Source organism: Heptranchias perlo, chromosome 18 (genome assembly GCF_035084215.1).
Source record: "Heptranchias perlo isolate sHepPer1 chromosome 18, sHepPer1.hap1, whole genome shotgun sequence".
NCBI lineage: Eukaryota > Metazoa > Chordata > Chondrichthyes > Hexanchiformes > Hexanchidae > Heptranchias > Heptranchias perlo.
Window position 1 is genome coordinate 28758668 of NC_090342.1, and position 25578 is coordinate 28784245.

The 25578-nt window shown below is 43.1% G+C and overlaps 1 protein-coding gene across 5 annotated transcripts in view; it reads right to left on the reverse strand.

Moving 5' to 3' along the window:
- The window catches only part of si:dkey-97m3.1 (fatty acyl-CoA reductase 1), a 187108-nt gene that overhangs the window by 78110 nt on the left and 83420 nt on the right, over positions 1 to 25578 (reverse strand). For all 5 annotated transcript variants that reach the window (XM_067999592.1, XM_067999589.1, XM_067999591.1 and 2 more), the window contains exons 3-4: positions 3320 to 3486; positions 1633 to 1812 (exon numbers count right to left, since the gene is read on the reverse strand). In XM_067999592.1, the coding sequence (XP_067855693.1) occupies positions 1633 to 1812; positions 3320 to 3486 (347 nt within the window). The remainder of the gene's footprint in view (positions 1 to 1632; positions 1813 to 3319; positions 3487 to 25578) is intronic.

The window sequence follows — 25578 nt, forward strand, 5'->3', positions numbered from 1 at the left end:
TCTGCACTGATGGATGATCTCTCTGTCAAGTATAATGGACCAATAACAAGTGTATTGATGCATTCTCAACTCAGCTTTTAGCAGTTATTAGGTCACAATATAAAACTGTTTATAATTCAACATAAATGGTGACTAAATTGCCAATTTTCTCCCAGAGAAAGTATAAAAATAGCTGACATGGGAAATAGCAGAATTTGCACTTTACTGAGGTGAAGACAGTAAGAGTAGGTAGTGCTGCACTCTGCCTCTGGCTGTTCTGTATCTGTATCTGGGAGCATTAGATGCTGAACTTCATGCCAAAATTAAGAAACCTTTTCACTCCCTGGGACTAACATCTCCCACCTTGATAAAGACAAATTTCATCAAAGATAATAAAATTTAAAAGAAGACATGACTGATGAACCCCTCAAAATGTTGTCTTGTAACACACGTCAGCCTGTGTGTTCATCCTATCTGTTCTACAGATATCACATATTGACAAGCCAGGTTCTGCCTTATTCCATTCCTCAGAGCTGCGTGAAAATTCTTCCTGCATGTTTCCATTCAATGAGATAAGTTTTCCTCAATAGTTCTATGAAACTTCATCAGACAATATCTAGATGTATATTTAATATAGTTTCTGCAGCCCCCCCTCCAACCCTTCCCAAGTCTTGAAACATTTTTGAATTTCCCATTTTACAGGTCTTCGTCACCTGAGACACAAAAGGGGAATCTGACTGCTGGCTGAAATACAATCACGTGCCAGCTGTGAATCGCGCACAATGTTGTAAAGCTAGCTGCAGCCACAGGTGTACTGGCAGACCTGCTGACTTCATTTCTGTGACTTTGCTCACATTTTCTTACAAATGCAGCTGCTGCTACAGTAAGATAGCACTGGCGAGCTTAATGCCGACTTTGAAATCACTACGATACTGATTTTAGAGAGGGTGGGTCACAGTTTGAGAGTAATAAGCACTGGTACTACCACTCAGTTCTGATTACAAGCATGTACGATTTAACTCAATTGCAATGTTCTGACATCTAGTATGAGTCTGGCATTGTATCTGTTCAAATATACTAAATGCTCAGAATAACTGACACACCACACAGATTACTCCTCCATGGGATTTGAATATTGGGTTACGTTCAGTTAAATCTGTTGTACCTTTTATTGATTTAGCTTACTGCCTGTAACTTGCAATGTATATGAGCTTCCAAGTCTCTACACATCTTCCCTACGCTTTACTCATCCATTATCTTGATGCAGTCTGTATCTTAGAGGTGTTTAGATTGGTTTGTAGTGTGTAAGTCAATCTAATGATTTAAATTGAGCTGTACTGTGCAATTGAATTGAACTGTGCTGTGATACCGGAAGTTTAGAATGTTTTTGCTGCATTTCCTGTAAAATAAAATGTCATGTGATTTGCAGAATAAATGTAACTTTGTCATACGATTACTAAAATAATGTTACAAAGACAACTAGCTTATTTATTACAAATCTACAGCAAAAGCTTAGCTTTTAATATATTGGCTTTCCATTGCTGTCATTCTTGGTTCATTTCTCAGTTTTGGTTGATATTTGAATTTCCAGTGGTATGACAAAAAGGGGGAAAAAGATGATAAATAATAAATCAATTATAAAAGAAGGCTTACTCTAAAGAGTCAATGAGCTTCTTTGGCTCTACAGGTGGAGGGTAGATGACCTCTTCTACGTGGTTCCGGTTGCAGTTTGCATAAGCAGTGGAGATGTGGATGAAGGCTTCAAGCTTCTGCATCTGTCGGGCCAGCACTAGGAGCTGCTGTGTAGCCACCACATTCAGCTGCAGGGCATGTCTGTGCAGGGCGAGAGCAAAGGAAAATAGGATCATGGAGTGGGAAAACCAATCCCCGGATGAGGTAAGTGAATGCACAAGCAGATAGCCCAAAGACAACATTTTATCTTCCTGCGATTACATGGGGTTCTTAACATGAAACACTATCTCCACTCATTAAAAGAATGTCACTATAAACACGGTGGATGGACTTGTCAAACCAAGGAGAGCGTGAAAGAAAATGAGATTGAACACTGAAACTGCCAATTTTCCAAACTATCCTCAGTTTGGCAAGACAGTATGCATTGAAAACATTTGGTGATTATGGTGGAACCTACAGGCAGCACTGTCCAGTAGAAAGATGTAAGCTCAATTCCCCCATTCCACCGAGTTTGTGATTTCAGTTGCGCCTGCTATGAGGTTCACCAACCAGGGGTCTGACCTCTCCACCTGTGGGATGAAACGCTGGACAGAGGGCTGTCACTGAAATGCTGTTGTGTGCCTTTTTAATAGCTTGCTGAAGAACAGCATTGGTAGAAGCCTGAGAGCAGGTCACACACTTGCCCTCTCTCTGCAGCAGATTCATGGCCTGGCAACACTTGAACGGAAGGAAACAGGAGGGAAAGTTAGTTTTACACTACCATAGAACAAACAAAAATATGGGGATCTGCAACTCCATATGTGCCACTTGTATATTATTTTTAAATGTTGGAGGAGCAGGAATTGGTGCATTTCTTAATGCATGATTGGAGTATGGAAAGGTCTACTTCAAATTCAAATTCTAGTTTATGGTGAGTTTTGTTTTGATCATATTCTAACAGAGGGTCCATGAAATATTCTGCAATGATAAATTATTAGGCAAATAATTTTTGAGGTTTTTTTTCCAAACTGCCTGTAAATTCCACCATAATCACCAAATGTTTTCAATGCGTACTGTCTTGCCAAACTGAGGATAGTTTGGAAAACTGGCAGTTTCAGTGTTCAATTGTAGGAGTATAATTTTCAGTGAAATGATGCACCGATGGTTACACTTTGTTATGATTTAGAATTGGTCTTAGAAATTTTACAATGTCTCAAGTGGACATTATGTACGCAGTGTTGTGGATGATGATGTCATCCAATTACTGTCTCCTGATCGGCTCTGTCTGTCATAACCAAACATTATATCATGGAGCAAACTTATTTCTCAATGTTTTTTGTCATTATCAATCATATTTTAAATATTTTTTTATGATACTATTAGATACATGAGATTGCCTGTAAGATGTGCACTGGAAAGATGAAGCTGTTAAGTATCTGCCTTTATCCTGCACCAGTTAGGGGTAGAAGTAGCTGTGTGAGGGCAACAAATTAAAGCAACTCAATTATCGCTATGGTTACAGACCAGAACCAGCAACAACTTCAGAAAATAATTATACAAAGTTAGTTACCTACACCAATTAACTTTAAACAGGAAAATTAGAACTTTGTGTAAACTTAATTTTTTTTGCCTTTCCTATCTGTGTGCAAAGATTACACAAGGGACATACTTTAAAGGCTCGTCGAATCGTATGGTGGCTGCACAGTGGAAGACTACGTTAATGCAGGAGAGCAGACGTTCGGTGTCCTCTGAGCTTATGGCCAGATTAGGCTGCATCAACTCACTGCTGATAGGAATAATCTTTTTCTGGAAGTCTTCTCTCACCCTATCAAACAGCTGCAATGAAAAAAAGATTAAAACATTTGTTACATTCTTAAATCTTTCACTGTAATCTTGCTTCACTCAGTGTGCTTTGACAATATACTGAACTCCTCTTAAAGTGCACAGGTGATTCTTACCCATAATTTTTTATTATTATCCAGTGAGTTATGAACATTTGGCATTTTGGCTTTGGAACTCTGAAATTTGACTGATTTAAAGCAAAACTATTATGGCTGGAGTTATACTGCACTCTTTGTGAATACACCTTCATGGAGGTGTTCTTACACCTCAGGGTATTAGTACACTCAGTGGTCTTCTGAGCTGGACTGCTATTTTTGCATTATGTGTATCCAAAACCACTTAGTATCAATGAGAATGTGAACTATAACTGCACCCCATGTTCATCAACTGATCAGTTCTCCAAAACAAAGTATGGTTCACCAGGCGCTGAAAAACACTAAGCTTTAACCATCTAAAAGTCAAAGAACCAAATTCTTACTTGGAAAGACTTTAACAAAAGAAATAAAAATCTAGGAGGAGCATCCTGAGTGGAAAATACACCCCCCAGACTTCCTTCCCCTTTAAGCTATTGATGCTTTAAATATTGATGTTTCACATTTATACTAAACAGCTTGTTCAGCTCACTTACATTGTATACAGTAGACCAGATCTGATAGTTTTACTTTGCACCATTAAGTTATTTTGGGAGATGCAAAAGCAGTGATTACTATGTTAAATGTTAACTGCAGTGAACACTTAACTGATTTTAAAAATAGTCAAGTCAGCAGTGAAAGCCACCAAATCTGAATCTCTGTTGATCCCAACTGCACCAAACAGTACTCCTGGAATCCAAGCTTCCAAATCAGAACCACGGATCAGCGTCAGAATTAGCTGTGGTATGTAGCCACGCTGAATCTTATTACAAAGGGGACACAAGAGCAGTACTTTCTGACGGCTAGCCCACTCTTGATCTGACCAGAACACAATGTTCTGCCAACATCTTAACACTCCCTGTGACTAATAAATTCACAAAATTCTTCGAACTGAGTCTCTGACACATCACAGAAGTAGGCGCCAGGAAAACCGTTCAGTCTTACTGAATGAGTTCAACTCCAGACCAAAGTGGAGTGAAGTCATATTCAAATGAGTTGGAAGGGCAATGCAGAAGATCACATCTGAACCGTAAAACCAGTCAGATTAGTTTAGCCACATGAGACAGGTGAAAGGCAGCAAAATCAAAGTAACACCAATGCAATTACAATACTACTACAGAGAGAGTGTGAAGAGAGTTAGGAAATATTATTGTAAACAATTTTACAACACCAAGTTATAGTCCAACGATTTTATTTGAAATTCACAAGCTTTCGGAGGCTTCCTCCTTCCTCAGGCGAATGTTGTGGAAATGAAATCCTCGAACCCTTCGCATTTATAAATCACAGAACAATACCTGGTGATTACAGATAGTAGTCTTTCCAACTGCCCGTTGCCAAGGCAATCACAGTGTGCAGACAGAGAGGTGTTACCTAAAAGGCCACCAAATATACAAACCACCAAAAATGAACCAGAGAGAGGCAGAAACCGAGAAAAGACAGCAAATGACCCGTTATATTAAAAACAGATAACATTTGTTCGCTGGTGGGGTTACGTGTAGCGTGACATGAACCCAAGATCCCGGTTGAGGCCGTCCTCAAGTTCGTCCTTGAGGCCGTAGCCAAGTTCCGCACCCATGAGCTAATGAACAGCTATGTTTTTCCCTTCACTAACTGCAGAAAGTAACTGTACCTCAGCAACCTGGTGAGTGGAATTTTCTAACTCTGGTTCACAGAATGCTATGCAGCTGCAAAATATTGATTGGAGCAACATGAACCACAGATAACATTGCAAATCTAAAGCCTCAGTTCCTAATTGGAATTGAATGTGCCCATAAATACAATGTACTCTGAATTAGCCAACCTGTCACTAACCGGCCTGAATTATGCGCTTTCACCTGCCCATCTTCCAGCATTGTCTTCACCCCCTGCCTCTGGTAACAACAGGTGACTTGGCTTATTAGGAAAGAACATATGTCTGCTTGTGTTTAGCTAAAATTCAACTTGTTATTGAACTGTCATCCTGCCAGGTGTTGAGAAACCTCAGTTGGGGCCATTAGCAGCCAGTGAGGAAGCTTGTGGCAAAACGTACTAAGATTTTGGGAGATGGCTCTGGTCCGATATTAAAAAGCTACTCGGTCATTTTCTCTGTGCCTATCTGCTCATTAATAAAAACCCTATAGGAATGGTACAAGGACAAAGAGGTTTCAATATTCGCCATGACCTGTCCACAAAAAACAGGACAAATCCAATGCGGCCAATTACCGTCCCATCAGTCTACTGTCAATCATCAGCAAAGTGATGGAAGGTGTCATTAACAGTGCTATCAAGCGGCACTTACTCACCAATAACCTGCTCACCGATGCTCAGTTTGGGTTCCGCCAGGACCGCTCGGCCCCAGACCTCATTACAGCCTTGGTCCAAACATGGACAAAAGAGCTGAATTCCAGAGGTAAGGTGAGAGTGACTGCCCTTGACATCAAGGCAGCACTTGACCAAGTGTGGCACCAAGGAGCCCGAGTAAAATTGAAGTCAATGGGAATCAGGGGGAAAACTCTCCAGTGGCTGGAGTCATATCTAGCACAAAGGAAGATGGTAGTGCTTGTTGGAGGCCAATCATCTCAGCCCCAGGACATTGCTGCAGGAGTTCCTCAAGGCAGTGTCCTAGGCCCAACCATCTTCAGCTGCTTCAACAATGACCTTCCCTCCATCATAAGGTCAGAAATGGGGATGTTCGCTGATGATTGCACAGTGTTCAGTTCCATTCGCAATCCCTCAGATAATGAAGCAGTTCGAGCCCGCATGCAGCAAGACCTGGACAACATCCAGGTTGGGCTCATAAGTGGCAAGTAACATTGGCGCCAGACAAGTGCCAGGCAATGACCATCTCCAACAAGAGAGAGTCTAACCACCTCCCCTTGACATTCAACGGCATTACCATCACCGAATCCCCCACCATCAACATCCTGGGGGTCACCATTGACCAGAAACTTAACTGGACCAGCCATATAAATACTGTGGCTACAAGAGCAGGTCAGAAGCTGGGTATTCTGCAGCGTGTGACTCACCTCCTGACTCCCCAAAGCCTTTCCACCATCTACAAGGCACAAGTCAGGAGTGTGATGGAATACTCTCCACTTGCCTGGATGAGTGCAGCTCCAACAACAATCAGGAAGCTCGACACCATCAAGGACAAAGCAGCCCGCTTGATTGGCACCCCATCCACCACCCTAAACATTCACTCCCTTCACCACCGGCGCACAGTGGTTGCAGTGTGTACCATCCACAGGATGCACTGCAGCAACTCGCCAAGGCTTCCTCGACAGCACCTCCCAAACCCGCGACCTCTACCACCTGGAAGGACAAGAGCAGCAGGTACATGGGAGCAACAGCACCTGCACGTTCCCCTCCAAGTCACACACCATCCCGACTTGGAAATATATCAACGTTCCTTCATCGTCGCTGGGTCAAAATCCTGGAACTCCCTTCCTAACAGCACTGTGGGAGAAACTTCACCCCACGGACTGCAGCGGTTCAAGAAGGCGGCTCACCACCACCTTCTCAAGGGCAATTAGGGATTGGCAATAAATGCCGGCCTTGCCAGCGACGCCCACATCCCATGAACGAATAAAAAAATATCTACCTGGATAGAAAGAAAATGCTGCAAATGCTGAAAATATGATATAAAAATAAAAAATGCTGTAAATACACAGTTGGTCTATCAGCATCTGGAAAGAGAAAAGACAAATCAATGTTTCAGATAGGAACCCTTTATCTGATGAAGGAACTAGGAATGTATCTCTTCTCTTTTCATCTACATTGAAGACAAAGGTAATTTAGGATTAGTAAGAAAGGGCCAGGTAGCCAATTTAACAGTAACAGTGGCCTGTGGATACTTTGACAAACTGAAATGGCTATTTTACGAGGTTGCATAATAAATATTGCTTGTTTTCACTGTGAGCAAGCTCTCAGACCATTCTGACCACTCCATTTGTATCATCGCATTGTATGTTTGCCATACACTTTTTCCTGAAGATCGTGCCCCTTTAAATAGTGGAAAGGGAATTGGGCCTAACTTCTTAAGAGAAAGTCTTATTAGTTAGCAGGCAGAGCATCACTCAATATCCTCAACTGCAGGATCAGTACGGTGCCAATTCTGTAACAGCTTTAGCTAATTATAAATCTGGTGTTGCTAAAACTCAACTAGTTCACTGTGATTCTTGGTCAGTGTGCCAATCTGGTTGAGTATGCAGGTTCAGTAAATGAACTCTATGAATTAATTTTTTTCTATGTCCATTTGAATGTGGATTAATGCTGCTCCAGGAGGTAATCCCTTAAAAATGGTGCATTGCCTGTAGATGTACATTGGAACAGGGCCTAACCTGGTATTTTCATTAGGAACATGTTCCAATTTGTTCCCTCTATCTTAGTCAAGTTCTTTTTCAACACATTGAAGATTCTAAAATAATCCATTAAAGTGCTTAAAGAATTAAAGTGTATCACAAACTCTTTGCACTACTTGTAAACACAACTCCAAGGAAGTACAATGCATTGAAACAAGAGTGGCTAGGGAAGTTGCATCCTTTTGGAAGTTTTTGCATGTAACAATATCTATGTCATTTATATTCCAAGTACTTCCCTTTGACAGTCACAATTGAACTCGCCCAAGAGTGCATTTCCAATTCATATTTCCCACTCATTATTCTCGCCCCTTTTTCTCGAGGTAGTGATTCATGCTGGAGTATGACTCCACAGGTGCTGACAACCTTTTAGTACCTTGCCCATGTGGTCATCCTCTTTATTGTGCCCTGTGTGTTAATAAATTATTCAGCTATGTGGGGAGAGGGGGGAGGGCGGGGGCACCATAGTGGGGCCTGATGCTGTCCTCACCTGGCAATCGCACCCACTTTCAGCAGAAAGCCTGGCTGATTTACCTGCTCTGTGACTTGGATGCTGGATTCATATTTTCAGTTGCCACTCTCATCAGTCCCTCTCCATCAGACAAATATATGTTAACAAACAATACCATGCAGACAGGAATTGCTGGGATTTGAAGCTTGCAGAAAAACTGTGATAAAATTGCTTTCTCAGGAACAACTGCAGTAAGAATATCGAGTGTGATATGCTGATAATGTAACTCAAAGAGTGCAGAGCCAGCAGCCGATGAGAAAAAGTGCCCTGCCAGCATTACAGAAAGCATAAATATACTTGTTTTAGATACAGGTGTTCACTGGAGGTGGCTATAAAAATCCTTTTTGTGCACGGTGAGCACAATGGAACGAGTATGGGACAATCTCAGAATAAATCCAGTTTGCTGAAGCAGTCACCCAGTCATCACACCTAGATCATTAGTTTGATCTAACAGGCCAGGACAATTTCAAGCCCCTTGATGACCCCACACATTTTTACTTAGCAGTCCTGCTATTCGAGCTGACCACTAAAAACTCGAGTAGAATCTTTTATAAACAGACCCAACACAGCACTGCTGACAACTGACCTTGAGTGGCAGAGAGCCAGAGGTGGTTAGTGGAGCTCTTCGTCAGGCATAGGAAAAGCACACTGTTCCACTCGAAAGCAGTGAAGCTCAACAAAGCCACAAGAACTGAAAAATCATACAAAGCTCAATAAACATCCACAAATAAAATATTGATTTTTACTTCACAAGTGTTCTTTATCTTCACGCATGTGAAATAAAAATCGATCCTCTCTCTTAAGTTACTTTGTTATCCGTATATAAATTTAAAGAGATAAGAAATATGATCAGTTTGATGATTCATTTTTTAAAAATCTCTATTTACATTTTCCCTCCATTCCTGAAGCATCATTCCTCCATCAGACAATTTGATTCCAGGCTTCAGCCAATGCTGCTGGAGTCAACTGCTAGGAGGGACATGAGGGTAGTGCCTAGTGACTCTTTTGCATCCCCACTCCTTTGCCCCACCACTGGGCTGTCGTCCCTTCAGCCACTTATGTCCCATACTTTGGAATTCCCTACATAACCCCTCTGCCTCACCATCTCTGTCTCTACCTTTAAGACCCTTTTTAAAACCCATCTCCTTAACCAAGCTTTTGGTCACCCCTCCTAATATTTCCTTCTCTGGCTCAGCATGCATTTTTTTGATTAAGCCTCTGTGAAGCACCTTGGGGCATTTTTCTACGTTAAAGGCACCATGTAAATGCAAGTTGTTGTTGCTAATAATTGAAAGATACCAAACTGCAAGTCATCGTTCAGTTACCTATGAACGCTTGTTGTGGCAAACATCAAACTGAGGATACACGAAAAACCCAGTGGCACTGATCTGAATGCTCCCACTCATTCTGGAGACAGACTAAACTTACTAGCCCCAGCACTGGATGTAGGCACGGTCCAAGGTCTGATATCACTGGAATGCATCAACTTCATTCGGCAAATGAATTAACTGCAGGAGTCTCTAGAGAACGTATCCCTAGAGTTAAGAGCAAACTCTTGAAGAAACACCATCTTTATGAAAAATTGTTTGCAAAACTGTTTTTCATTTGTTTACAGTACAATGACATAAGCTGCTCAAAATGCATGGTTATGCTACATGGCCCTTTGACCCTTCCACCATACATGCCGACTGTCCACTTTTTAAGGTGAAGAAAGTAAAGAACTTGTATTTATAAAGCACCTTTCCCAATCTCAAGACATCCCAAAGCACTTCACAGCCGATGAAGTACTTCTGAATTATAATCACTATTGTAATGTAGGGAAATGCAGCAACCAATTATCACACAACAAGGTCCCTCAAACAACAATGATTTAAATGACCAAAATAACCTATTTTAATGATGCTGGTTGAAGGGTAATGTTGGCCGGGACAACTGTTCTGCTCTGGTGTCATGGGATATTTTATGTCCACCGAGTGGGCATTTGTATGGGATTAGAGGCTGTTGGAAGCTATCGAATAGATGTTACTTTCTCCTACTGTTAGTTGCGCATGAACATGTGGCAGAAATGTTTTCAGATGAGTTGATGGTTACAGATGCGTTCATTTGATGTTTCTCCCCAAAATAATTTATGATAAATAATCTGCTAAAAAGCATTTAAAAAAAAAATTCCTTAAAGGAACTTTCTGAAGCATGCCTAACAATTGTCTTATGTGAAGGTTTCTTTTCTTCAAGACTAGTTGTAAATATTTTTGAGATAAGGAGGGTGATTTTAAACCCCAAGAACGGGTGGGTTGGGGGCGGGTGGGAGTTGAAAATAGTTGTTTCTTGGGTCGCGACCGCAACCCAGCTTTATTTCTGGGTTTAACATCGGCATGTAAAAGTACAGGCTTCCCACTGGGAATGCAAAGTCCAAAAATTTTGCGGTCGCGACCCAAAAAACAACTATTTTCAACTCCCACCCGCCCCCAACTCACCAGTTCTTGGGGTTTAAAATCACCCCCCAAAGGAGTAAGTTCTTTGGTATGAGTGTACTAACTGCTTTATGAGCAGTCCTGACACTGCATTTGTGACTATCAGTGTTTGGAAACAAAACAGGGATTGGAGTTGGAATGGTGATGAGTTTTACTTAATTTAAAGAATTACACTGAGATGCCCACATTTAGGTTTTAACTATAATGAGGTGTAATGTTAAGTTGTTTGTGGGGAGTTGTAGTTCTCTGCTATGTTCTGTAGCTTTGAAAGCAGCTTTCAGTTTAGTTTACACGCTCTTGGTGGAGATCCCTTTGCTAATATGCAGTAACGAGGGAGAGAACCTGCACTGTCCATTTTGTAGCAGCCAATATCCATGGGACAATGATGGACATACGAAGACTGACATTGATAACAGAGTATAAAAAGATTGCAAACTTGAGACTTAGAAGTAGGCAGATCAATCTGAGAGCACAACATTCAACCCCCAATTCCTGCAACCCATGTTGTATTCATTTTAGCTTTTTTTATATTAATTACAGTGCACATTGGTTTATTTCCAGGACAAGTGAATAAACATTATGACAAAACAAAAAAGCAATGAAGGCCAGAAACTACGATTGATGATAATGCCAGATGAATACTTAACACAGTCGAATGACTTTCCTCTATCTGCTATCTGTCATTTATTTTAAGTAGTTTTACCCCGCTGACAGTGGAAATCATACTGACATGTTACGCATTCATTTGCTATTATTACCAACAGTACTATCTAGCCTCGGGTGGTATAAAATATTTGAAACGCACAGCAAATTGATGATTAAAACATGTTAATGTTTGGGTGTGACCCTTCATCAGAACTCTGCTCTACAATACTGACTCAGCCATATAGCCCCTGAAGCTACTTAAAAATGTTAGTTTGTTATTTTAAATAGTTAAATCAACATATCCTGAATTTATGTAATCCCACACCCGATTCTTGATTGCCATGGGGTTGGGGAGAGGTATACATGTGATAGTGAGCCAGTTTTGTTTGCAGATCGCACTGCTGCTTGGGGTCATTGTAGGTGTGAGCTGTAAGAGATTTCAGATCACAAAATAATATGATGTATCTGGGGTCAGATTTACTGGATCCTGCAAAGTTATGCTAAGTCCACACAATTACTTTTATTTTCATATTTAGCACTTTTACCCTCATCAACGCAGTTTTCCTTTCTAAAATTGTAACAGAACTAGTTATTGTAAGGGATTGGTTCCAAAGTGCCAGTTTGTGAAATTACACACCTGAGAGCAGAGCCAAGTGACAGGAAGCATGGGGCCAATTGCATTCTGGTTGTGCTACTAGATTCTAAACCAACTTCCAAAAAAAGAGCAATCGCTCTGCTTTGAAAAATGTGTTCTGTATACTATGTGCACTGCAGTCAATGAATAGACATAATTTTGCAGGACTGTTCGGTGTACACTGTAGGTGCCACTGATTTGTGAACATACTACAGCTGAGGCTCCAGCACTAGGCTAAGCCATCTGTCAAGGAGCAATTTAATCAAGTCCTTGCCTAGAATGCTGACAGCACAGTCATATTCCACAGTCATAAATTACTAAAGTGCCGTAATCCAATGTTGATCTTGCTGCGTAGCATTTACAATCAGCTAAATGAAACTCAGCAGAAAATGGTACAGGCTGGATCCTTACGTATTTTTTGGCATAAATTAATTCTAGCTTTTAATGAGTTGACAGAATCTGATCCTCTTCTGTAAATAAAAGCACGGTATTTTCATTTTCCACTAGCTCTGTGACACACAAGAGAGTTCAGTACTACTTGAGCAATGAAACAAAACGTGATTCAAACAGAACCATTAACGACCTTCAGACTGGTTGGGTGTGAAATTACACATTTATACCCCGTGCATTCCTGTCTCTCATACTTTACTGTTGAGGAAGCCCAAGTTAGGAAAATCAATAATACTCAACATCATTTCCCAGTACAAATTTGGAAACAATACGGAGTTGTGCAGACTTGAAGCACAATTGTTTTTTGAGCCAGCATGGACTGGAAGGGAAGGCGGGGGAGCGGGGGGCGTCAGAAGGAGAATGTCAGTTGAACTGAGGGAGGGGGAGAGAGTGAGAGTACCAACTTAAACTGGGAGTAAGGGAATCCTATCTTTAACTGAGAACAGCAGTAGGTTAAAGTGAGAAAAGTGCCAGAACTGATGGAGGAGATGCAGAGAAGGTTTTGGAGGGGACTGAGTGCCTCTATGAACGGAGGGGATGATTGAAGGGGGTGAAATGTCCTTGTGAACTAGGTTTAGGAGGGTAGACTGCCTCTATGTATGAGGTGGTGGGTGAAGTTGGAGGGGGAGAGTGACTGTTCAGGTAGCTTTTGGGAAAGTGATAATCTGGTTGGTCAGTTGAAAAGCCAAAGGTCACTTATTGTGCCGCTCACAGAAAAATCCGGTCCACAACAAAAAGCACTGAATAAATACAAACTGCTGCAGCATTCAGTGGATCCTTCTTGTGGTCTTCTCCATTCTCACCTCCTCCTACATCATTTATTTCTGAACTGCCAAGCTTTTACAAAATTCCTTCACTGATTTTTAAACCTGACGATATCACGTTTCCTTCTTACTCACTGTATTACCATTTTTTTCCTCATATCAGTCAGATGAAAGTGTTCAATGCTCCTCTAAAATACACAATGTGATCAATGCCTCTGCGATGCGAGAAATTAAATTAACTTATTAAAGGAATTTCACCTCAAAACCACCTGGCGTGGTAGAGTGCTGTTTCGGAAAACAATGGTGAATCAGATGAAAGTCTCGTAATGACTCTTCAGGGACAAGAAAAATTACCAGTGACAGGCATCCACACAACTTATTTCCCTTACTCAGGCTGCAGTATCCTTTCATCAAGTCACTGTATTTTGTCCACAATTTTCCTTCATCTTTTTATTTTTGACAAAAGACAAAGGTACAAGACATTTAAGGAGCTGATTCAGAATTCAGCAATGAATGGACGTTTGGCCAGAAGCATCATGCCCAAGTCTGGTATGTGAGAGGCTATCGTATTCCACATTCAGTACTTGTGTGTAACTGTAGTTAATATGTGTAAGTGTGCTGTCTGAAGTGTGATTATGCTGTCCGAGTGTGTACAAAAGTCCAGTAAACCAGCAAGAGGAGGGCAGAGCAGAGGGAGAGACTGTGAAGGGATTTTGCTCTAAATTGGGATAATCTACGTTATTGTACAGTTAGACTCACAGGGCTCGATGTTACCAGGGCTGTGGGTTCGCGGCGGGGGGGCTATTGGGCGCGTGGGTAACGCGCCCAGCGAAATCAGTCTGCCCCCCGCGCGATCGCAGCCTAATTGGATCCACTTACCTGGTCTTCTGGGTTCCCCACTGCTGATCTGCGCGTCGGGTGGGCTGCGCATGCGCAGTAAGATCTGTCAGCTGGAGGAGCTCTATTTAAAGGGGCAGTCCTCCACTGACAGATGCTGCAACAAATAGAAAAAATTACAGCATGGAGCAGCCCAGGGGGAAGGCTGCTCCCAGTTTAATGATACCTCACTCCAGGTATCATTAGATGGGGTGAGGAGGAGGAGGAGGACAGAGATCTTCCCCCCGGCAGGCGGGAGGAAGCGGCCTGCCTCTGCCACCAGGAAGGCCTGGCTTGAGGTGGCAGAGGAGGTCACCTGCACCACCAACATATCGCCCACCTGCATACAGTGCAGGAGGCGCTCCAATGACCTAAGTAGGTCAGCCAAAGTGAGTACACTTACTCATTCCCCTACATTCCGTCTGCCACATCACCGCCCCCACCCCATATCTCCTTCTGCACTGCCAACACTACTCTGTCACATCACCCCTCATACCCACTCAAAGCTCATCCTCATCTTACCTGCACTTACTCACCTCGCCAGTACTCATCCCGCCACTACCACTCAACCCAATCCTCATACAATCTCATGGCTCTATCTCATACTCACCCTCTCGTGCATCTCTTTCAGTCAGCCTCACTCAACCTGCCACTACCTGTGCTGCAGCCACAGGGCATGCATCACATATGTGCAGTAGGCAGCGTAAGGCAAACGTGTCGTGAGCATGAAGGGGATGCACAAGGGTATTTGAGGGTTTGTCATGGTTTTTACTTATATTGAATTTCTGACCAACTCACATTACATATTATATTGGCTCCACTACTGCCACGTCTTTGCGAATCTTGTCTGGTTTGTGCAATAATGACCTTTCCTGAGGATCATAATGAAGACCCACAACTGATGCCACCCATTGTGTCATTCAGAAGAATGAGAGGCGATCTTATTGAAACATATAAGATTGTGAAGGGTCTTGATCGGGTGGATGCAGTAAGGATGTTCCCAAAGATGGGTGAAACTAGAACTAGGGGGCATAATCTTAGAATAAGGGGCTGCTCTTTCAAAACTGAGATGAGGAGAAACTTCTTCACTCAGAGGGTGGTAGGTCTGTGGAATTTGCTGCCCCAGGAAGCTGTGGAAGCTACATCATTAGATAAATTTAAAACAGAAATAGACAGTTTCCTAGAAGTAAAGGGAATTAGGGGTTATGGGGAGCGGGCAGGAAATTGGACATGAAGCTGAGTTCGGATCGGTCAATGCCCTGTGGGTGGCGGAGAGGGCCCAGGGGCTATGTGGCCGGGTCCTGCTCCGACTTCTTGTGTTCTTTAGATTTGTGGTTGGGATCAGATCAGCCATGATCTTATTGAATGGCGGAGCAGGCTCGAGGGGCCGATTGGCCTACTCCTGCTCCAATTTCTTATGTTCTTATGTTCTTATGTCACTGCAGAGTGGGTGTAGGTGTATTTGCAGGGCTCTTTTGCACAGACGACTGAGAGACGTCGGTGATGTCCCCGGTGGCACCCTGGAAGGATGTGGAGGAGAAGTTGTTGAGGGCAGTGGTGACTTTGACAGCGACAGGTAAGAAGATGGTGCTCGGGCCAACCGGGAGCAGCTCGGCATGAAGGAGGCTGCAGATGTCCATGACTGCATGTCGAGTGACTCTGAGCCTCCGTGTGCACTGCTGCTCAGAGAGGTCCAGGAAGCTGAGCCTCGGTCTGTGGACCCTGTGGCGAGGGTAGTGCCCTCTGCGACGCATCACTCTCTGCGGTTGCTGTCCCTCCTGCTGTGCAGGTGGATGTGTCACAGCACTCTGTTGTGGAGCTCCACGTGTCAGAGGTGGACGGCGTGGACGGCGAGGCTGGTGATGCTGTTCGCCCTCCGAGGAGGTCATGACTGCAGCTACGGCGGCCCCCATCCGCAAGATGTGCATCTGAGGGGGTCCGCAAGGTAGGTACATGTCTCTGGACCCCGGGGTAAGTGTGCAAGTTGGTGAATTTTATTGTCAGGAGAGTGGTGGAGGCCAAACTTTGTCCCAAGTGACAGAGTGGCCTCCTGCAATGAGTGAGGGTCTCCCCCCACCACCTGTCAAATGGACCTTTGCAGCTGCCACAGGCTGACAGCTGCAACACGTCCATTTCAACTGGGAGTGTTTTCCCCAGTATGGGAAACAGTCCCAGTTGTCTCTAAAATCCCAACCCTCCTCACATAATCCCTTAATCAGGTCAATTAATGACCTGAAATAGCTAGATAAATATTGTTAAGTGGCACCCCGCTGGCTTTAATTGCCTGTGGGAGTCCCACATGCGGGGGCTGCGCGTGCACGCCGGCGCATCTGTGGGGAACCCGGAAGTGGGCGGGTTGGAGCCGGGCTCCGGACCCGCTCCACGATTCCCCGATTTTCGGAGCCCCCCGCCAGGAACGCACCCGAAAGCAGGTGCTAAAATGAAGCCCACTGATTACACTTTTATATATTGTCTAAGTTAGATAAAAGTTTAAAAGAGTTATAGCGATGGTACAACTGTGACCCATGTTTTGAATCTTGCTGGATATGGGAATTCTTGGATGGCATTCTGGACAAACACATCTGCTGGAAATGTCTACAGCTGCATTCCTCAGGATGAAAATGACTGGGTTTGAGGAACAGCATAAGACGCAGGAAGGAGAAGAATTTCTGGAACACATGATTTAAAAGGTGGTCACCCAACAGGTAGACAGTGAAATAGAGGATAAGGATAGGAAGCACATGACCATCCAATTAGGTGAAAGAGGAAGTGCCGATGGACTGCCTTGGCAAATAAGCTTTCAATACTGCATACTTGTTCTAAGGCCACCAACTCCAGGGAGGGCAGCCACAAGCAATGCCATGGAACCATGCAAAATGTGGTTGCCCAAGGGGTGGGGTGAGAACAGATGCTATTCAATGTAAAAAGAAATTGTGAAGTAATACATTTTGGAAGTAAGAGGTAGAAAATATACATTAAATGGTGGAGAGGAACAGAGGGACGTTACTGTGCACATACACAAATCATCAAACATAGCAGGTAGTATAGCAACAACAACTTGCATTTAGATAGCGCCTTTAACGAGGCACTTCACAGGAGCATTATCAAACAAAATTTCACACCAAGCCACATAAAGAGGTATTAGGACAGGTGACCAAAAGCTTGGTCAAAGAGGTAAGTATTAAGAAGCATCTTAAAGAAGGGTAGAGGTAGAGAGGCGGAGAGGTTTAGGGAGGGAATTCCAGAGCTTAGAGCCTAGGCAGCTGAAGGCACTGACGCCAATGATGGAACGATTAAAATCAGGGATGCGCAAGAGGCAAGAATTGGAAGAGCGCAGAGATCTCGGAGGGCTGTAGGGCTAGAGGAGGTTACAGAGATAGGGAGGGGCGAGGCCATGGAGGGATTTGAAAATAAGGATCAGAATTTTATAATCGAGGTGTTCCCGGACCAGGAGCCAATGTAGGTCAGCGAGCAGACGGGTGAGGGGAGAACAGGACTTGGTGCGAGTTAGGATATGGGCAGCAGAGTTTTGGATGAGCTCAAGTTTATGGAGGGTGGAAGATGGGAGGCAAGCCAGGAGAGCATTGGAATAGTGCAGTCTGGAGGTAACAAAGGCATGGATGAGGGTTTCAGCAACAGATGAGCTGAGGCAGGTGTGGAGACGGGCAATGTTACAGAGGTGGAAATAGGTGGTCTTGGTGATGGAGCAGATATGCGGTTGGAAGTTCATCTCAGAGTCAAATAGGATGCCAAGGTTACGAACGGTCTGGTTCGGCCTCAGACAGTGGCCAGGGAGAGGGACGGAGTCGATGGCTAGGGAACGGAGTTTGCGGCAGGGACCAAAGACAATGGCTTCGGTCTTCCCAGTATTTAGTTGGGGGAAATTTTTGCTCATCCAGTACTGGATGTCAGAGAAACAACGTGACAAATGAGAGACAGTGGAGGGGTCGAGGGAGGTGGTTGTGAGGTAGACCTGGATGTCGTCAGTACATGTGGAATCTGATGTGTTTTTGGTGATAGAAAGGCAAAAAGAATCCTTCGATTTTTATATCTAATGTCATAGAATATAAAAGGAAGGAGGTAATGTTGAACTTGTACAAGACTTTTGTTTGGTCACAGTAGTATTATTATCTGAAGTTTAGGGTATCCCATTATAGGAATTATATAAAAGCATTGCAGATGTGCAACACAGATTTGAAGATGTTACCAGGGATGAGGTGCTACTATAATAAAGAGAGACTTGAAATGTTACGGCTTTTTTTTACAAGAGCGGGGAAGTTTACGGGTGACCTGTTAAAGGTCGTCAAGATTATGATGGCTTATGATAAGGTAATTTGTGTTACTTGGCACATAAATAAGCTTTTATAAATGATTAAATTCAAGAATTAAACACAGGTCTTTACCCGAAGGGTTTTCTGCTGCGCTTTTTTTTACAAGAAATGTTATTATTTTTGAAGAGTCTAATGGACCCTTAAAACATCTCTGCTTCTGCTAACCTCTGTGCTTTTCCAGAGTGAAGGAGAGATTCAGTTCATCTAAGCTGCTCTTGTTTGAAACATTACCAGGGAAACAAGGCCAGGCTCAATCAGGCAAGAGCACAACAGCAGTTTCCTCAGCTGGTAGAGGTCCAAGGTGGCAGGGGCTGACAAAATGGGAAGTCCGTTGTGTTTCTTTACAGATTTTTTTGTCCAGCTGCTTTCCAAAAAAAGTACACAGTTATATTGTTCTTAGGATACTGACTCATTTGCTGGCCTCATTCCCTTTGTAAACTTGTTCCTTTAACCATGCGAGCGCTGAATCCCTTTTGTAATGATATTTTTATTTTTACATTATCGGTGAATTTTCAATGCTTAACATCAAGAAGTAAATGGAACAAAACAAAAGTAGAAACCCAAAGAGCGTTTCTTCATTTTCTGTTTTTTGAAATGTTTGTTTTTGCAATCCTGAAAAGTTTCTTTCAGCCTTCAGATACTTAATGCTCAACAACATTTAGTCTGCACCTCCACTGAAAGCTTTTCTTTTCCCTTTTGCAGGCTAATAAATTAAATATGAAGCAAGCACACATTGGAGTAGATGTTCATCTTAACTGCCGTGGACATTAAGCAACACCGAGGTGGAATGCAGACAGGAAAATCTGTGAGGGGGTGGGGTGGGGAGAGGATCACATACCAGTAACAGAATCCACCTGATTTTCCTGCGACTGAAATTAATGGAAGGAAAATCCGGCAGGTTTTATAAGGGGCGTGAGATCCTTCCCGCTGGATTTTGCTTTCTGCGCTACATCCAGGTGACGATTAACACCCAGGTGATAAAGCTGAACGTCTACCTCATTGCAACAATTTCAATTCTTATTTTGCTAAATGAACAGGAATGCAAGCAACAAATTACAGGCTAACCTGTAAAGAACCAAGTTACATGTTAGCCTAAGTTTAATGGACTTAGCTTTTGTTTCAAGTCAAATGTAATATGGACTAACTCCATAGGGAAATCCACAGTGTACACCTTGCAGGTCACAACTGTGCTTATATAAAACATGATGAAATCCCAATTCAATATAGAGTCATAGAGTTATACAGCACGGATAGAGGCCCTTCGGCCCATCGTGTCCGTGCCGGCCATCAAGCCCAGTCTAATCTAATCCCATATTCCAGCATTTGGTCCGTAGCCTTGTATGCTATGGCATTTCAAGTGCTCATCCAAATGCTTCTTGAATGTTGTGAGGGTTCCTGCCTCCACAACCCTCTCAGGCAGTGAGTTCCAGACTCCAACCACCCTCTGGGTGAAAAAGCTCTTTCTCAAATCCCCTCTAAACCTCCCGCCTTTTACCTTGAATCTATGCCCCCTTGTTATAGAACCCTCAATGAAGGGAAAAAGCTCCTTAGTATCCATCCTATCTATGCCCCTCATAATTTTGTACACCTCAATCATGTCCCCCCTCAGCCTCCTCTGCTCCAAGGAAAACAAACCCAATCTTCCCAGTCTCTCTTCATAGCTGAAGCGCTCCAGCCCTGGTAACATCATGGTGAATCTCCTCTGCACCCTCTCCAAAGCGATCACATCCTTCCTGTAGTGCGGCGACCAGAACTGCACACAGTACTCCAGCTGTGGCCTAACCAGTGTTTTATACAGCTCCATCATAACCTCCTTGCTCTTATATTCTATGCCTCGGCTAATAAAGGCAAGTATCCCATATGCCTTCTTTACCACCTTATCTACCTGTTCCGCCGCCTTCAGGGATCTGTGAACTTGCACACCAAGATCCCACTGACCCTCTGTCTTGCCTAGGGTCTTCCCATTCATTGTGTATTCCCTTGCCTTGTTAGTCCCTCCAAAGTGCATCACCTCGCACTTTTCCAGGTTAAATTCCATTTGCCACTGTTCCGCCCATCTGACCAACCCATCTATATCGTCCTGCAGACTGAGGCTATCCTCCTCGCTATTTACCACCCTACCAATTTTTGTATCATCAACAAACTTACTGATCATACCTTTTACATTCATATCCAAGTCGTTAATGTAGACCACAAACAGCAAGGGCCCCAGCACAGATCCCTGTGGTACCCCACTGGCCACAGGCTTCCAGTCACAAAAACAACCTTCGACCATCACCCTCTGCCTTCTGCCACTAAGCCAGTTTTGTATCCAAAGTGCCAAGGCACCCTGGACTCCATGGGCTCGTACCTTCTTGACCAGTCTCCTGTGGGGGACTTTATCGAAGGCCTTACTGAAATCCATGTATACCACATCCACTGCGTTACCCTCATCCACATGCCTAGTCACCCCCTCAAAAAATTCAATCAAATTAGTCAGACATGATCTTCCCTTGACAAAGCCATGTTGACTATTCCTGATTAATCCTTGCTTCTCCAAGTGGAGACTAATTTTGTCCTTCAGAATTTTTTCCAATAATTTTCCTACAACTGATGTTAGGCTCACTGGCCTGTAGTTCCCCGGTTTTTCCCTACTCCCCTTCTTGAATAATGGTACTACTATATTAATATAATGTCTATTATACATAATAGAAATATAGAATATTTCTATTATGTATAATAGACATTATATTAATATAGAATATATTCCTAAGGAACAATTACATTTATAAATCAAGAAAAAGTCAAAAAGTGATGTCACAACATAAGGGGGAGCACCGAGGCTAAGTCAGTAAGTATTTAATTTATTGGTTAGTATTTTGAGTGGTTACTGTTCATAGATGGTTGGTGTCTTTAGTGGTTGGTTAGTGTTTTTAGTGGTTAGTGTTTTAGCTTTAGATAAAACAGTAAATAGTCTTAAAACTAAACAAACAGTTTAAATAACTGTAGCTAAAATGGCAGGACAGCTGGGGCCCATCGCATGCACTTCCTGTTCCATGTGGAAACTCCAGAACACTTTGTGTGGAAAATCTCATGAGCAGGAAGTGCCGCCAACTGCTCGAGCTCGAGCTCAGAATTTCTGAGCTTGAGTGGTGGCTGGCCTCACTGCAGTGCATACGGGAAGCTGAGAGTTGCGTGGATAGCATGTTTCAGGAGGTGGTCACTCTATAGCTGCAGAGAGTTCAGGCGGAGAGGGAGTGGGTGACCACCAGACAGACTAGGAGGAACAGGCAGGCAATGCAGGAGTCCCCTGGGAGTGTGGCACTCACAAACCGGTATTCAGTGTTGAAAACCAGTGAGGGTGTTGACACCTCGGGGAAGTGCAGTCAGGAACAAATCCATGGCACCATGGGAGATTTGGCTGCACAGGGGGGCAAAAGAAATGCAGTTGCCATAGGGGATTCGATAGTCAGGGGGATAGACAGGCGTTTCTGCAACTGCTGATGTGAGTCCCGCATGAGTGTTGCCTCCCTGGTGCCACGGTAAAGGACATCACTGAGAGGGTGAAGAACATTTTGAGGGGGGAAGGGGAACAGCCAGAAGTTGTGGTCCACGTGGGAACCAATGAAATAGGAAGGAAAAGGGTCAAAGTCCTGCAGTCAGAGATTCAGGAATTAGGGAGGATGTTAAAAAGCAGGACCTCAAAGGTAATAATCGCTGGATTATTTCCAGCGCCATGCGCTACTGAGTATAGGAATAGTAGGATGAGACAGGTTAATGCGTGGTTGGAGAAATAGTGCAGGAGGGCTTGCTTTAGATTCCTGGGGCATTGGGATCAGTTCTGGGGCAGGGGGGATTTGTTCAAGATGGACGGGCTGCACCTCAACAGAGCTGGGACCAATGTCCTCGTGGGGAGGTTAACTAGGGCTGTGGGGGAGGGTTTAAACTAATTTGGCAGGAGGTTGGGCACCAGGATGAAACATTGGCGAGGAGAAACAAGGTGCATAGAGGACTGGGAGAGACAAGTAGCACCAGAGTAAAGAATAGTTCAAAAACAGAAGGGATCAGACAGGGGACAAATGCGAGGCAATATAAGATGAGTTTAGAGTGTATGTGCGTAAACACACGTAGCATGGTAAATAAGGTTGGTGAGCTGCAGGCTCAAGTTGTCACATGGGACTGTGATATAGTGGCAATAACAGAGCTCTGGCTCAAAGAAGGGGAGGATTGAGTACTTAATATTCCTGGCCACAGGGAAGATTCAGGAAAGATAGGGAAAGAAAGAAAGGAGGAGGGTGGCAGTATTGATCAAAGAAACTATTATAGCATGGGAAAGGAATTATATAGTTGAGAGGTCAAAGACAGAATCTATTTGACTGGAATTAAGGAACAACAGAGGAGCTATTACGCTACTGGGTGTATACTATAGGCCACCAAATGTGGGAAGGAGATAGAGGAGCAAATTTGCAGGTAAATTACAGAAAGATGCAGAAACTAAAGAGTAGTTATAATGGGGGACTTCAAATATCCCAATATAGACTGGGACAGTAACAGTGTGAAGGGCAAAGAGAGGGAAGAATTCCTGAAATGTGTTCAAGAGAACTTTCTGGAACAGTGTGTTTCCAGCCCAACCAGGAAGGAAACAGTGCTGGATCTAGTTCTGGGGAATGAAGTGGAACAGATGGGGTATTTGGGGAACAGTGATCATAATATCATTAGATTTAGAACAGTTGTGGAAAAGGACAAGAACAATCAAACCCCCCATGAAAATATTTAACTAGAGGATGGCTAATTTCAGTGAGTTAAAAAGGGATCTTGCCCAGGTGGATTGGAATCAAAAATTAGCAGGCAAAACAGTAATTGACCAATGGGAAGCCTTCAAGAAGGAGTTGGTTCGGGTACAGAGTAGACACATTCCTATGAGAGAGAATGGAAGGACATCCAAAGCTAGAGATCCCTGGATGACTTAAGATATAGCGATTAAAATGAAACAGAAAAAGGAGGCTTAAGACGAATGTAAGGTTCATAATACAGTAGAGAACCAAGCTGAATATAGAAAGTACAGAGGAGATCTAAAAAACGGAATAAGAAGGGCAAAGAGAGAATATGAGAATAGATTAGCACTAACATAAAAGGGAACCAAAAGTCTTTTATAAACATATAAATAATAAAAGGGTAGTCAAAGGAAGGGTGAGACCGATTAGGGACAAAAAAGGAGAACTTCTTATGGAGACAGAAGGCATGGCTGAGGTACTAAATGAATACTTCACATCTGTCTTCAATACAGAAGAGAATGCTGCCAATGTAGCAGTAAAGGAGGAGGTAATAGCGATATTGGATAGAATAAAAATAGATAAAGAGGAGGTACTTAAAAAGATTGGTAGTACTCAAAGTAGAAAAGTCACCCAGTCCAGAAGGGATGCACCCTAGGTTACTGAGGAAAGTAAAGGTGGAAATTGCAGAGGCTCTGGCTGGAATCATCCAATCCTCCTTATGGGGACGGTGCCGGAGGACTGGAGGATTGCAAATGTTACACCTCTGTTCAAAGAAGGGAGAGGGATAAACCTGGCAATTACAGCCAATCAGCCTAACGTCGGTGGTGGGGAAACTTTTAGAGACAATAATCAGGGGCAAAATTAATTGGCACTTGGAAAATAAATTGGCTAATAAATAAAAGTCAGAACGGATTTGTTAAAGGAAAATTGTGTTTGACTAACTTGATTGAGTTCTTTGGTGATGAGAGTAGTATGGTTGATGTTGTGTATATGGACTTTCAAAAGGCATTTGATAAAGTACCAGATAATAGGTTTGTTAGGAAAATTAAAGCCCATGAGATTAAAGGGACAGTGGCAGTGTGAATAGAAAATTGGCTAAGGGACAGAAAGCAGACAGCAGTGGTGAATGGTTATTTTTCAGACAGGAGGGAAGTTTACAGTGGGGCTCCCCAGGGGTCAGTATTAGGATCACTGCTCTTTTTGATATATATTAATGACCTGGGGTTGGATATAGTGGATATAATTTCAAAGTGTGTAGATGACTTGAAGCTCAGAAATGTAATAAACAATGTGGAAGATAGTAACAGATTTTCAGGAGGACATAGACAGACTGGTGAAATGGGCAGACACATGGCAGATGAAATTTAACACAGAGAAGTGTGAAGTGATACATTTTGGTAGGAAGAATGAGGATAGGTAATATAAACTAAATGGTACAATTTTAAAGGGGGTGCAGAAACAGAGAGGCCTGGGGGTGCACATACACAAATCTTTGAAGGTGGCAGGACAAGTTGAGATGGCTGTTAAAAAGTATATGAGATCCTGGGCTTTATTAATAGAGGCACAGAGTACAAAAGCAAGGAAGTTATGCTAAACCTTTGTAAAACACTGGTTAAGCCTCAGCTGGAATATTGTGTTCAATTCTGGGCACCACACTTTAGGAAGGATGTCAAGGCCTTAGAGAGGGTGCAGAAGAGGTTTACTAGAATGGTACCAGAGATGAGGGACTTCAGTTATATGGAGGGACTGGAGAAGCTGGGGTTGTTCTCCTTAGAAGAGAGAAGGTAAGGAGAGATTTGAAAGAAGCGTTCAAAATCATGAACGGTTTTAATAGAGTAAATAAGGAGAAACTGTTTCCAGTGGCAGAAGGGTCGGAAACCAAAGGACACAGATTTAAGGTAATCTGCAAAAGAGCAAGAGGCGGCATGAGGAAACATTTTTTTATGCAGCGAATTGCAATGGTCTGGAATGCACTGCCTGATTCAATAGTAACTTGCAAAAGGGAATTAGGTAAATACTTGCAAGGAAAAAAATTTTGCCGGGCTATGGGAAAAGAGCAGGGGAATGGGACTAATTGGAAAACTCTTTTAAAGAGCCGGCACAGGCACAATGGGCCAAATGGCCTCCTCCTGTGCTGTACCTACTATAAGACTATGATATTAATGGATACTGGTGAAAGTGA